The following is a 14,540-nucleotide window of genomic DNA, read 5'->3' on the forward strand; positions in this document are numbered from 1 at the left end:
GACAGCGGTGCTATTGGCCGGTTTGTGGCGAATAAAACGCGGGGCAAGGCGCTAACGCCGCTGTGAGGACCACGTTTAGTGGCTGCCCCGCCTCCGCCTTTCTGGGTCGAGTCGCTGTAATTGAAGCAACGACTTTGGCAGCTTGATTCAATGACCCAGCATCTGGTCTTTCGATTTACTAGAGATCCATCATCCATCGCCGGTTACTATCGCACCGTATGGATATGGATGAATCTCCCCCACTCCAGTCGGCCTCGGAAGCCCGCGGGATCCTTTGGCCGTTGTTACTATTTGATAATAACAACCTCTGAGCATCTACTTAAACATCGTGGTCCGCCAGATGGGGCGAGACTTGCAGAACTCATCATCTTCATCAACTCCCATACACAAGCATCGAAAACAGTCGTATAAGAGACTGGAATTGTTTGCGCTGTTCTTCAGCCACATTGTTGTCTTGAACACCATTAGCTGAGCACTAGGCATACACCAACCAACCTTGTCTTTCGTCTTATGTGATATTGCACAACAAGACAGACCACGAGCATTTCTCAAAAGCTAGGAGAATTCCTACTTTTTTTTTACCATCATCAATTACTACTACCAAGTCTCTACTGTTCACAATGGCCGTCATCACCGCTCCTCGGCCGCATCCGCTGGCGCCACTCTCGGCCGCCGAGCACACCCAAGCCCGCGATGCCGTGGCGAAGCTTCACGGTCCCTCAGAGACCATCTTTTTCAGAGCAATTCACCTGCAAGAGCCCAAAAAGTCTGAGCTGCAGCCCTTTCTCGAGGCCGAACACACTGGCAGCCTGACAGAAGACACTCCGCGGCCTACCAGAGAAGCCATTGTCGAGCACGATGTGATTCGGGCGGATCGCGCCGAGTACATCAACGCCGTGGTCAACTTGGACAACGGAAAGGTTTCTACAGTGTCTGCTCCCGTACCTCATCAGCCATACTTTACTCCGTGAGTCTTATTATCCGCTCCTTGACAAGTATACAAGAAAAAGGGGGCAAATCTTAACACGCTGCAGTGGCGAGTTTGATCTATTCAACGACAACTGCATACACTCGGATCTGTTCAAGGAGGCCATGTCCGAGTTTACGCTTCCAGAAGGCTTTGAAGTTTGCGTTGAGCCATGGCCGTATGGCCCTCCCAACGCCGACGAGGAGAACATCCCGCGGCTGATGCAGGGACTGGTCTATGCCAAGGACGCCCGCAACGGGAACCCAGATTCCAACCACTACGGCTATCCCATTCCCATTGTCCCCGTCATGGACTGGCACACCAAGAAGATTGTCAAGGTGGAGAGAATCGCAACTGGCGGCATCGGCGACGAGTTGGAGGCCAAGATTCGAAGCGATGAGCCCGTCAAGCTGTTTGAGAACCACAAGGGCTGCGAGTATGTCCCCGAGCTGCTCGACGTGCCTCTGCGGACGGACCTGAAGCCCATCAACATCACCCAGCCAGAGGGGGCCTCCTTCACCGTTCACGACGATGGTCTGATTGAGTGGCAAAAGTGGCGGTTCCGCCTTGGCTTCACGCCTCGTGAGGGTGCCGTCCTGCACGATGTCCACTACGACAACCGCTCAGTCATGTACCGCGTCAGCTTCAGCGAGATGACGGTCCCCTACGCAGACCCTCGACCTCCCTTCCACCGCAAGCAGGCTTTTGACTTTGGCGATGGAGGCATGGGCCGCGCCGCCAACAACCTGGAGCTGGGATGCGACTGTCTCGGCGCAATCCATTACGTGGACGCTCTGATGACGGAGCCTGATGGCTCGCCGTCTCCTGGCAAGGCCGTCGTCTGTCTCCACGAGCAGGACAACGGCATCCTGTGGAAACACACAAACTACCGCACCAGCCGCGCCGTGGTGACGCGCAACCGCGAATTCGTGGTGCAGTTCATCACCACCCTGGCCAACTACGAGTACATCCTCATGTTCAAGCTGGATCTCGCCGGCACCATCACGCTCGAGACCCGCGCCACGGGCATCGTCAGCGTCACGGGCATCGACGAGGGCAAGACCAGCGCCTACGGCAACATCATGACGCCCGGCGTCATGGCCCAGAACCACCAGCACGTCTTCGCCGTGCGCATCGATCCCGCCATCGACTCGTACAACGCCGCCGACTCGCAAGTCATCATCGAAGAGTCGCACAGCCAAAAGGTCGACCCCAAGACGAACCCCTACGGCAACTACTACAAGGTCGAGCGCCAAAAGGTCGACGAGGCCACCTGGGTCGACGCCGAGCCGCGCATCAACAGGCTGCTCAAGTTTGAAAACGCCAACAAGAGGAACCCCGTCTCGGGCAAGAACCTCGGCTACAAGCTCGTTGCGCCGACGACGGCCATGCTGCTCGCTGAGCCAGAGGCCCTGGCGGCGAAGCGTGCGCAGTTTGCGCATCACAATGCCTGGGTAACGGGATATCGGGACGGCGAGCTTTGGGCCGCTGGCGAGTTTACGAACCAGAGCACGCACGAGGTTGGCGGCGTGGCCGACATGGTCAAGCGAGGGGATTGGTTCACAGATCGAGAGCCTGGAACAAACGGCACGAATGGACACTCCGAAGATGGGGGTAAGCGAAGCAGCCCTGTTGTATGGAGCGTGTTTGGCCTGACGCACAATGTCCGAGTCGAAGACTGGCCCGTCATGTAAGTTTGTACCCTTGTGCTGCTCTACTAAATACATACTAACAAAAATCACAGGCCAGTCGAAATCTTCCAGCTTCACATCCGCCCTACCGACTTCTTCACGGCCAACCCGGCGCTCGACGTCCCCGGCACCAGAAACAACGCCAGTGTCCTCCTCGGTGGATCTTGCTGCACGTCGTCTGGCGACAAGAACAGCGCGGCCATGGCGCAGAGCAATCCGGTGACGCATCTGCAGGGCAGCGCGCCGGGGGGTTCCCGCAAAGGAGGCTGGAGCCAATGTCGATGAGAAGCTGAGCAAGCGGCTGAGCAAGACGTTTAACGGCATCTTTGGGGCGAAGAAGGAGGTCAAGGAGGTTAACTGAGGCATTTGAGAGAGTTTTTTTTATTGTAGATTTTTTTTGTATACCTTTTTTTGTTATCTTCTTGTATTTTATGTATAGCCTTCAAATTGTAAGTAAACAAAAGAGACGATTCCATTCAAATAAGCCGCCCAAGCTACGTTTTATATATCCAGCCCTCATCATAAACCAATACATACATACACGTACAGATAAAATACACTTGTATCTATTTTCATCCCATTATCCAAAAAAAACTTAGTGATTAATCTTGAGCGAAAAGTCCACATGCGGCACCCCCCTGATGGATCGAGCTCGTAGAGATGATGTCCACATCTATCCTCAAGTCAGCATCCAATATATCAAAAAAAGGGAACAAGAAAGAAACTCACCATTGCACACATACGGCTCAACATTATCCTCCCTCAACCCCCCCAGACACCTCGAGCAAAAAGTGCCTCTTGCCCGCCCACCGCTCCTTCAGGCTCGCCGCCGCAACCTTGACGCCGTCGCCCGTGAAGTTGTCCAGCATGACGACGTCGGCGCCCGCCGCAATCGCCTCGTCGGCCTCGGCCTCGCTCTGCACCTCGACCTCAATCTTCATGCTGAAGCCGGCCACGGCTTTCGCCGCCGCCACGGCCTCGGTGATGCTGCCCCGGCTCCAGACGTGGTTGTCCTTGAGCATCACCATCGAGCTCAGGTCCATGCGGTGCCCGTCCGCGCCGCCAACCAGCATGCCGTACTTTTCCACCAGCCGGAATCCGGGCGTCGTCTTGCGCGTGCCGGCCAGCACGCCCTTGTATCCCGCGGCCCGCAGCTTCGACACGAGCAGCTCGCTCTGCGTCGCCACGCCGGAGCACCTCGCCAGTGTGTTGAGCGCAACCCGCTCGCCCAGCAGCAGCCCCCTCGCCGGGCCCGTGACGGTGGCCACCTTCATCTTGCCGCCGTTGCCGCCGAGGTCGAGCCGCGAGCCCTCTTCGGCGTGCCACTCGACGGTGCAGCCGCACTGGTGGAAGACCTCGTCGAAAAAGGGCCGGCCGGCGATGATGCCCGCCGACTTGCCCCAGAGGGTGGCGGTGCGCGCGTGTTCGCCGACGACGAAGCCGGCGTAGTCGAGCGAGGGCGTGTCTTCGGCGAGCCAGGCGGTGACTTGGGGCTTCCAGCTGGGGGGGAGGAGGTTGGCGAGGGGTGGTGACGCCGAGGCAGACATGGTGATGATGGTGCTGTGATATTACAAGAGGAGGGGTTTGTACAAGTCTGTTTTCAGCCTGGGGAGGAGTGAAGGGGCGAGAAGCCGGTAAAGGAGCGCAGTAGCTGTCTGAGCAGCAAAGACGTGGTGATTACAGGATCAAGGTTTGGTATCAAAGAGCTGTTTAATAATGCTTCATTCACTTTGCGACTACGGAGTAGCGATACTGGAGCGGCTTGAAGCGGATAGCCGGCGTTCGGAAAAGGTGGGGGCGGGCCGCGCTCGGCTCTAATCCCGTTGCTATACCTTTTGCTTTGTAAGTGACATCTCTAGATATTGATTGCTCTCTACAAACATGAATGGCTTTTCTTTGCAATGTAGTCACTTTTAATGTTCTATCCATTGACAACAACACCTACAATGTATCATCCTGCTCCACGTACGGAATTGGGTCGAGGCCAATCATACCTAGCTCTACCTCTTCATTCTTTTGGCCATGTTTTTTGCTGGCACAGACGGTCTGCAGCACCGTCATGTTGTCCATTAGTAACTTGATTCATAATATCACGCATCGAAAAGAATTAGAGGAGAGTTGATGACTTACAGCCTTTCGCGCTTTGAAATCGGCATACAGCTCCCTCCACGCGTCCCTACCCGAGCAATCCTCCTCTTTGTCATGGCCACCCTCTTTATTCCTATGCTTCCTTCTCTTCATCTCACACTTTGGTTCCATTTTTATTAAGTTTTGACCATCGTCGGCTGTCCAATACTTGCATGGCTTCGGCACAGGATAGTCCGAGAAACGAATTGTCCCAACTTGGCTCATCACCACTGCCGGATCCCATTCTTTCGCATCGGGGCCGAGATACAGAGTATGGTTTGTCTCGCAAAGTTCAGACGACAACATAGTGTACGGCCAGTGAGGAAGCACCGCGGCCGTGTCGTGGTATAGCTTGTTTAAAAGCTCCGTGTCGTATTCGTCGGTGGTGGCGAGCTTAATCGCTCTCTGGACACGATCGAATTCGTATCTGTCCGGTTGAATGACGAGAAAGTGCGAGGCGAGTGTCTCTTTTGCTGTGTTATTTCCGAGGAGTCAGTAAGCCCGAGGCATGGCAATTGGACATGGCGGTAAATGGAACAGCTCGTCCATGTGTTTCAAGAGAGTGGTGTCTGAGTCGATGGCAATGACACGCTCGTACTGAGTCTGGTTAAAGGCCAGCAACTTGGTGTAGGAGTCGGTCCGTGTGTCTTGAACAATCCGACGTTAGTGATTTCACTCGTCTGGCCATCAGCCATGCAGAGTCAGAATACACGCACCATCGGCAGTATCTCCATGTTGAACTTGAATCGGCACCAACTTCACCCCGTATTCATCTCGCACCTTGACCAATAATTCTCCTTCTTGGGAGCCACCACCATCCATGTCTTTAGGGTCTGGAAGCATCTCTGCAGCATACATCAAGACTCTGTCGGCGCGACTTTTAAGGTGGTGCAAGCTCTGCAGCAGCATGACGGCATTGCAGAGGTGTTCGCTGCTGGTGGCATATTGGATATAAGCAAATTTTGACCAGTCGGTAATGTCTTCAGTCTCTGAGGCTCTCTCAATGTTGATTGATGGTTGCTGGTAGGCACGATCCGTAATACTTATGAGCGTGAAAATGACAGCTATCACAATTATTGGCACAAGAATGGCGCGGCTTCGACGAGCAGTTAGTGGAGCGAGGTAGTGCGAAGCAATCTTATCCAAGTCAACAGCCATTGCTATAGTAAGATACTGTCACACGGTCGAAGATGGTTATAAAGAGAACTGTAGTGGCTTGGCGTAGGGTGCAGATGGTTTTATTCCAAGTCATAATCTCGAGGTCAGTGTCTGAGACTGTCTGGCATTTGAACATGAATAAACACGTATTTGATGGTGCCATTTTGATCAACGCCCTTGTTGTGTCCGTTAGAAAGATCGAATAGGTGATGGCTTTCATGAATAGGTACTTGTGGTTATTTCAGAGCATGCATGGGCACGGTTTACAAGGCATAGCAAGCTCAAACAAGTAGCACGGATACGATGAAGACGTGCTCACACTCTTTCGAAAATAGGGCATTCGAGTGAAGAAATTGTCATCTAATTCATAAACCTACTTATTGTTGAGAAAAACCCTTGGCATGAACCATTCGAGACATAGAGGCCCTTTATCAGTAGGTACGTACCCGTATCGGACCCCATGCCTGAAGCTATGGCGGGGCATTCCAGATCCGCGCCGATCTCCGGCGCGTTTGAATCAGTAACAGCCATTGACTCTGCATCCATCGTCTACAAGATCAAACCGCCAGACAAACAACCACACGCCGCTCTTCCTTTACTTACTTGCATCAATGACTGCTCCTTCCCTTGCTGACAAGGTTTCGGAAGGTCGCGCCGACTGCCGGCCCTCCGACGCCACCGATTGGAAGCTTCCAAGCCATCTCCACCGGCCTAATCCTAGGTCCAGATTACATACGTGCATTCGTCGGGCTTGAGCCGGTGCCAGCCTGCCTTAGACGATGACATCCTGCCCGCTCGGTTCAGCTGCGAAACCAGAGCGATTCGCCTCTCTTCGAAACTGCACAAGCAACAGACAGCAGCCCAAGATGGAAGAGGCGGCAGAGAAAGAGGCCTGCAGAACAGCCGGCAGCCGGCCAGGCCTGGACAGCGAATACTACCACCTCGGCGACCTGCATCGCCCCGTGTCCACCAGCAGTCCCATCGCCCAGACGTGGTTCAACCGAGGCCTCGTCTGGTGCTACGGCTTCAACCACGAAGAGGCCGCAAAATGCTTCGAGCGCGCCATTGCCCACGACCCGGGCTGTGCCATGGCCTACTGGGGCCTCGCGTACGCGCTGGGGCCAAACTACAACAAGCCCTGGGACCTGTTCGGCAGGAGAGAGATTCAGAACGCGGCGGGCCGGACACACCACGCCATCGAAAAGGCAAAGGCCTGCGCCGACTCTGCGACTCCCGTCGAGAGAGCTCTGGTTGAGGCTCTTCGGTACCGATATCCCAGGGCGGACGCGCCAACCAAGACGGACCGCCCGATATGGAATCGAGAATACGCCGATGCCATGGCCTCGGTTGCGGCCCAGTATCCCGACGACCTGGACGTTGCCACCTTGTACGCCGATTCCATGATGAACCTCACGCCCTGGGCTCTCTGGGACATCCGCACCGGTAACCCAGCCCCGGATGCCCGCACGCTGGAAGTGAAGCGAGTCCTGGACCACGGCATGTCTCTGCAAGGCGGCAGCCGGCATCCAGGCCTGCTCCATCTCTACATCCATCTCATGGAAATGTCCAATACACCAGAGGCAGCTATGCCAGCAGCCAACAACCTTCGGGGCCTCGTCCCAGACTCGGGCCACCTCAACCACATGCCCAGCCATCTCGACATTCTCGTAGGAGACTACTCCAGAGCCGTCGCCGCCAACTCCGATGCCGTGCGCGCCGACGAAAAGTTTCTGAAGCGCGAAGGCCCCATGAACTTTTACACGCTCTATCGCAGTCACGATTACCATTTCCGCTTATACTCTGCCATGTTCTCGGGCCAGTCCAAGGTGGCCCTTGAGACGATAGAGCAGCTCGAAGCGAGCTTCTCAGAAGAGCTTCTCCGCGTCGAGACACCCCCCATGGCAGACTGGCTGGAGGCCTTTCTCGCCATGCGCGTGCACGTCCTCATCCGCTTCGGCAGGTGGAAAGACATTCTGGCGCTGAAAATGCCCGAGGACCAGGATCTCTACTGCGTAACCACGGCTCTGACACACTATGCAAAGGGCATGGCCTACGCAGCACTGGGCCAGGTAGACGAAGCTCGCGAACAACGCCAGCTATTCGCCGAGTCTGTGCCTCGAGTCAAACCCAGTCGCACCCTCTTCAACAACAAATGCATCGACATCCTTTGTGTTGCGGAATCCATGCTCGACGGCGAAATTGAATATCGGTCCGCCAACTACCACGCCGCCTTTGCCCACCTCCGCGAATCCATCGTCAGATACGACGGCCTCCCTTTTGACGAGCCCTGGGGCTGGATGCAGCCTGCGAGACATGCCTATGGCGCACTTTTACTCGAACAGGGCCATGTCAGCAAAGCACTAGCCGTGTATAGCGCAGACCTGGGTATCGATGATTCTTTGCCGCGAGTACATCGCCATCCTAATAATGTCTGGGCACTGCATGGCTACCATGAGTGTTTGGTCAAGTTGGGCAGGATAGGGGAGGCGAAGGAGGTGGAAGGCCCGTTGAGGAAAGCCATGGCTGTGGCAGATGTGCCTGTTACGTCTTCGTGCTTTTGTAGATTGAGGACGGCCAAGATATGAAGTAATGATGTGAATTCGAATTCGAGTGCGAATGTAATGTATTTGATTAACTTAGCCTAGCCAGTATGTAGTATAGTTTACTCAAGTTCTATCAAGATATATATCTGATACTGCTACAAAGTTTACACAAGTCACGCCTAAGTAAATGAAAATAAGCCTCACCTTGCCGGAATCTACACAGAAATCTACAATCAAAGAAGCATGTGAGGTGAATCACAAGCTCCAATGCTTACGGCGGAAAACACGGTAACGGCGCGGGCGGGGGCATGCGCATCTGCTGTCGAACAGCAGAGCGAGATCATTGCTAGATATAAGAAAAAAGCGTTGCAACCATCGTCAGCAACTTGTATCGGGACAAGTCAAGGGAACAGCCCATAACCAAAAGCAGAAAAAAAAAAAAACAGAAAACAATCAGTTCAAAGCAAATCATGCGCCATCCCGGTCCTGATCGGTCGATTTGCTGGTCATCACGTCGTTACCCATAATCCTCGCCTTCTCCTGCGCCAAGAACGCCTCCTGCTCCCGAGCACTCTTATCCAAGTCGAGGAACGTCCAGATGCCCCCGGTGCTGACAATGGTCAGGGCAAACAAGAAGTAAAAGGGGGCGCTGTTGTTGCTGCCGTTGGGCGTGGCGTCGATGATGGCGCTGCTGATGAGCGGGCCGATGAAGCTGGATGATTTGCCAATGATGTTGAAGATGGAGAAGAAGAGGAACTCGTGGCCGCGCGGGGTGACGGAGCTAATCATGATTTGCGAGTAGCTGTACCACGGGCACACAAAGAGGCCGTAAAAGGCCTGGTACACCCAGACTTCCCATTCGTTGTGGAAGCCGAATTTGTCGGTCCAGTTGCCGACCATGCCCCAGCCGTCGAGCAGGATGATGGACACCATGACGGCGTTGAACATTGTTTTTGCGCTCAGGTTGAATTTCTTCTGGATGAGCCAAAAGCCTCCGATGCCAATGCCCTGGGCGACAATGCCCACGATGAGAAGGTACGTCAGCTTCAGCGTGTCGTATGCGACAACCTGGTTCTGCAGGGTGGAGATGACGGTAACGGTTGTGTTGAGCGAGTCGCCAATGAGGAAGTATCCAGCAAGGAAGATGAGACTCTGCTTCAACTGGCGGATCTGCGCCATTGCTTCATAGAGCTGCCAAAACCCGACTGTGACAATGTTGTAGCCAGGCGGAATCTGCATGCCCGGGCGCTTCTTCTCAACGAAGAACCACGGCAGCGAGAGGACCGCCCAGACTGCAGTCGCGAAAGCGATGAGCACAGACAAGCCCCAGTTGTTGTTTTCGGCGCTGTCGTCCACCTTGAGGCCAAACATGATGCCCACAATAATAGCTAAGATCACAACCTCGCCAACCGATTGGATGTAGAAGGAAACGTTGCTCAGACGGCTTCGCTCCATCTCATCGCGGCGGTCCAGCTCTCCCAGCGTGATGTCTCCAGATTCATATTGCAATCGCGAGTCTTTGAGTTTCGTGGTGTTGCGGGCTAGAGATGGGAAAGCGGCGGTCCAGTATGTCAAGGTTAGCTGGTAAGCAATCAAACCGACAATGTATAGACCAGTAGCAATCTTCCACTGCTCGGGCTTGTGGACGCCAAGCCAGCCAAATCCAATGCCGTAGGCAATGAGAGACCAGACAATCAAGATCCATCGACGTCCAGTGCCAAAGTCGGCGTAGGCACCAATAATCAGAAACAGAGCGGCTTGCAGAGCAAAGGAAATGCCATTGGCGAGCAAGACGATACTGTTGACGTCGCGTAATCGGCCAGCAAATTCGAGGAGGCCAGACTCGGGGGCAGCCTGAGAGAGCAGGTTTTGAAAGGCCGTAGGGCCAAAGTTGAAAAGAGACAGGCCGTTGGCGCCGATGTAATAAGCGTACCACGTCCAGATTTCCCACTTGGTTGTCGTAGGAATGTCGCCTTCAGCCAAGGCCGGCATCACGGTCCCTGGAAGCTCATCGGCGACTTCCAAAGCCCTTGATGGCCCAGAAAGGTCCTTTTTTGTCGCATCATCGTCCCGGTTCTGAGCAGAATTCGAGCCTTCGATGGAGTGTGGCTCCAAGTCCACTTTACTCGTAGAATTCAAGGACATTGTGTATAACACTGCTCCCAAAGCCGATGAGGGAGACAATGGGATGAGGGATTAACAAAACAGAAGATACATGAAAAGTGGACAAGCCGATGGCTTTTTATTCTCTTTTTTTCCTTTTTTCCTTTTTTTCTTTTTTCACTTATTTCCCCGATAACGAGCCAACGGCAGGCATGAGGGGTTTTAGTTCGTTCAATCGGCCAGCGCGCGCTCATAGCTCCTCTTGCTGTCCCCCCAAATGCCACTCTGGGAGTTGTGAAACTCTGGTTACATTGTGGATGTCTCGGCCCCATCTGGCCTAGGCCTCTTTTTCTTGATTATAAGAGTGCCTCTGTAGCTTGAGACGGCGCCGGTTAAGGCGGATTAACGATGGCCGACGAGGGCGTTTGTGTCGTACAAACTCCCCGTCGATAGGACGAGCGTGCAAGTCAGCCACATGGATCCTGGCACACCTACGTCACCGTGGGTGAGCATCCCTGCAAGGCTTGCTCTAGCCCCGTAGCACAGGTCAGCCGTTCGCGGTATTTGCTCCGTAGCTTTCTCTCGCAACCGGCACGAGAGGCTGATGGGATTGATGGGAGCAACGAGCTGCAGCTGGGAGCGGGTGGGAGCGGTGGGAGCAGTGGCAGCAGAACAATCTGGAAGCCAGCCATCGGGAGTTTAAATAAAGTTGGCCAGCAGCATGTCCTTGCTGGCGGGAGGGAGGTAGCGTTAAGAGATCCGACGAGCGTAAGGGCTGGAGCGCCAACCCAGAGCAGCAAGATTCAGGGCCGCAGCCTGCATCTCCAATCTCACCCAAGATGCCCCCCCGCCACTTTCTCCGCCCAGGCTAGACCAGTTCAAAGCGCTCGTCCGTCCGCCGTAGACGAGCCCACAGAGCCAAAAGGCGAGGCGAGTCGGTCGATCTCACGATCTTCCCCCGCATGAGCCTCCACGTGGATGTGATGTGCAGATGGCGAGACGCCGTTTTTTTCACGTGCCCATAATCAAGACAAAACTGCTCCCACAGCCAGGCTTCCCCAGAGTTTTCCTCCATCATCTTGGAGCGATTTTCCGCAGCCCTCGGGCCATCTGCTGGCAACATCAGCACGAGCATAACGAGTGGCTCCCCCAGAGACCCTTGCAGCAGGCCATAATCCACCGAAGCCCATGTGGATGCCGCACCGGCGTGGATCCAGTTCAGCCGGCATTGCTGCAAGCGTACGATTCAGGCCAAGACGATAGGGAGGTTGTGCGTTTTGGAGGCCTGCCATTGGCTGCTTTGGCTCGTGTTGCTCACCGAGTTTGTGAGGCACATGCGGAATGCGGTAAAAATCGCCAAAGGATGCAGACCTGTCGTATTTTGACTCGCGGGAGAATGCGCATGTTAGAATGAAGCTGCAAGGCCAATGCGTGAGGATACTGCGTGAAATTGTGAATGCCTGCCTGAGGTACTAAACTGTGAAGCAGAGTACGTATCTTTCGCTTTGGCGCACCTTGTTAGTGGCAAAAACTACCTCCAGTGCCAGCAGAATATTTCAGTTTTTACACTCACACATTCTCGCAGCTCTTTTTTCCCCGTTTCACCTTTTGCCTTTCTTGGTCTCAAGCTTCAATTAAATGTGGCCAAATCGTACCGAAAACTCCATATTAGTCAATTTAGTCCCGGCGGTCCCTCTTTTGCATAGGGAATCACTGGCTTAGATCGCGCTAGCTGCATGAACTTTGGCAGAGAGGCAAATTGATTCGGCCCTGCTATTCAATCCACTACAGCGCCTGATTGCATAGCAACAGATTCTCTTGTCGCTTAAACATTGTACCAAAGGCCTTATCCGAGGTATTGGGAACCATTCGGCGAACTTCATCTACTAACGTTGGTGCTGCTTTACTAAATTTGGCGCTGACTTTATCTAATCAGATGGTCTGCCATTTCGTCGTGACTGTGTACCTCGACACGCCTGCTTGCATATTGAAACCTATGAAACTTGGTAATCCTATTTGATGTATACATATCACTACCAGTATATATTTCAATTAATACAGAAACTTCTTGATTTACAAGAAGCCAATCTCTTGCAGTCATCAGTCGCTGGCTTGATATCCTACATCTCAACTTCTTTTCGCAAGGAAGCCTGTTATACTTGGTACAATATGTATCAAACGGTTGAATCAAGCGGCTATATAGCATATGACACGACTAGAGAATGTTAGAACTTGCTACTAAATGCGTTGAGATTCAGTAGAAACGCTAGGAACATAATGATTTATCCCGTCAGCTACCCGAAATGCCAGGTAGTACCAGAGCTGTACTCCCAGCGGGTGCATTAACAGTCAAATCATTGGCGATTACAGCACACGCTACAGTAGAAGCCTGGGCGAAAAAGGTCAGCTGGTAGCAAGGACAGGTTTTATCTACGTGAAGATTGAATAGATGGATCATTGTGATTAGCTAATTTACTAACCCGACTCTACACACGTTTCTCCTCTGATAATCTCCACGTGGCTACTCTGCTACACTTGGACTGACTTGTTCCAATTGAAGAGAACGTTGGGATTTCAGCTTTGATTTGCAAGCATTTGAAGAAGTTGTAAAAACAGGCAATAAGTCATTCCATTATCCATATACTCTGTCATATGTAAACTCTCGCTATGCAGTTCTTTGCCCTTCAAGTCAAGTCACGATGCTATTTCCTTACCATTTAAGTTGATGGTATAAAGTCAACGTGACCCAAATAATTTAACAAAATTACTCAACTATACAAGGACACATGGCAGGCTATAAGCATGCTCATCTAAATCTACGTGTTTCAATACACGCTTAGATTTACCTAGACATATTACAAAACGACCACAGCTTTGAATAGAGTCATATCCCAATCTCTTGTAGCACGTTCAACCAATCCAGACTGTAGTACGGATGCCATCAGATACGATGATAGCTATCAAATGGAATAAAGCCATACACATCCTTTACAGATATTCAGAGTATACACATCCTGCAAATAAAGTCTCATGAGAATGACGTTTTCAGAGTTCAGTGTCCAGGATTGCCTGCTGATCAGTACCAAAGGACTCTCTTGGTGACATGCATGGCGATGTAACCACATGGGTGATAGGCAGACACACTGGCCGAGTGGCGCCAGCCTCGCAACCTCGTTCCTATCGCCAGTCGCGGCGATCATTAACTATTAGAGCATTAAAGTGATTACAGCTGTACAGTAAGTTCACGGAGGGGCTACAGTGTGTGGAGGGATAGCACTCAGCAAGCTTGATGCTTGGGTACAGGGCACTGTTTCTATATTCGCCAAGTCGTCCATCACTGCGTCTTGACTTGATAGACAAAACAGGATTGAAGCAGCGCAAATCGCCTGTAGATCTCCAACAGAAGCCAAAGCGAAAGTTAGAAAAGCATCGCCAGCTATCTATTAGGTGCTGATACGATACCCTTAACTCCGTGAAAGCCACAGTTCGCCAAGTGCGCATTCCAAAGTAAAAGAAGCTTTGCATAGCATGGCCAGCCCCGCCCCGCGGAATTTGTAAGTGAGCTGTACAGTAGCAAGTTCTAAAAGACAGCTGCATATGCGCAGTGATAGGCAGCAGAATTGTTTGCTGACAGTTCCACTGTTGGTGCCCGCGGCATAAAGCGGAAAAGGCACATGACAATCTTGCTATTATTGAACGTGTTCGGTGTTGATCAGGGTCCTCGCACCTTACATTTTCGCTAACCGGAGAATCGGGCACAGCGTCGTGATCATTGTATTTCAGAATAAATCACCATGTGGAAAATAGAGCATCTGGAGAACTGGGGCGCCGAAAATCCGGGGGAAACTGGAGCATGGAGAGAGCCGGCTCCAGAAAAACATGGCGATACCCACCGCATTGATCAATTCGCTGTGCATAGTATTGTAGTCTAATACATAGAATGTCACGGCT

General features: G+C 52.8%; 5 protein-coding genes across 5 annotated transcripts; 2 read left to right on the forward strand and 3 right to left on the reverse strand.

Moving 5' to 3' along the window:
• Nucleotides 1–620: 620 nt before the first annotated feature.
• Nucleotides 621–2,943, forward strand: TrAtP1_012926 (uncharacterized protein; the record flags this gene model as incomplete). The annotated part of the gene is made up of 3 exons (XM_014088616.2): nt 621–967; nt 1,035–2,657; nt 2,712–2,943. The coding sequence occupies 3 exons, from the start codon at nt 621–623 to the stop codon at nt 2,941–2,943; spliced, it is 2,202 nt and encodes a 733-aa protein (XP_013944091.2).
• A 467-nt stretch (nt 2,944–3,410) lies between these two features.
• TrAtP1_012927 (uncharacterized protein) lies at nt 3,411–4,205 on the reverse strand (the record flags this gene model as incomplete). Its single annotated transcript, XM_066115724.1, has 1 exon — nt 3,411–4,205. The coding sequence occupies one exon, from the start codon at nt 4,203–4,205 to the stop codon at nt 3,411–3,413; it is 795 nt and encodes a 264-aa protein (XP_065971824.1).
• A 1,267-nt stretch (nt 4,206–5,472) lies between these two features.
• Nucleotides 5,473–5,943, reverse strand: TrAtP1_012928 (uncharacterized protein; the record flags this gene model as incomplete). Its single annotated transcript, XM_014088897.2, has 1 exon — nt 5,473–5,943. The coding sequence occupies one exon, from the start codon at nt 5,941–5,943 to the stop codon at nt 5,473–5,475; it is 471 nt and encodes a 156-aa protein (XP_013944372.2).
• A 477-nt stretch (nt 5,944–6,420) lies between these two features.
• TrAtP1_012929 (uncharacterized protein) lies at nt 6,421–8,623 on the forward strand. Its single transcript, XM_014088348.2, has one exon. It carries the CDS (start codon nt 6,723–6,725, stop codon nt 8,526–8,528), a length of 1,806 nt encoding a protein of 601 aa, XP_013943823.2. The 5' UTR covers nt 6,421–6,722; the 3' UTR covers nt 8,529–8,623.
• Nucleotides 8,624–8,954: 331 nt separating this feature from the next.
• On the reverse strand, nt 8,955–10,631 carry TrAtP1_012930 (uncharacterized protein; the record flags this gene model as incomplete). Its single annotated transcript, XM_014088249.2, has 1 exon — nt 8,955–10,631. One exon carries the CDS (start codon nt 10,629–10,631, stop codon nt 8,955–8,957), a length of 1,677 nt encoding a protein of 558 aa, XP_013943724.2.
• Between the last annotated feature and the right edge of the window lie 3,909 nt (nt 10,632–14,540).

The sequence above is a fragment of the Trichoderma atroviride genome, chromosome 7 (genome assembly GCF_020647795.1).
Source record: "Trichoderma atroviride chromosome 7, complete sequence".
Lineage (NCBI taxonomy): Eukaryota > Fungi > Ascomycota > Sordariomycetes > Hypocreales > Hypocreaceae > Trichoderma > Trichoderma atroviride.

Excerpts from the sequence above, each read along its gene's own strand:
- TrAtP1_012929 (XM_014088348.2), top strand. The coding sequence starts at position 6,723 with ATGACATCCTGCCCGCTCGGTTCAGCTGCGAAACCAGAGCGATTCGCC.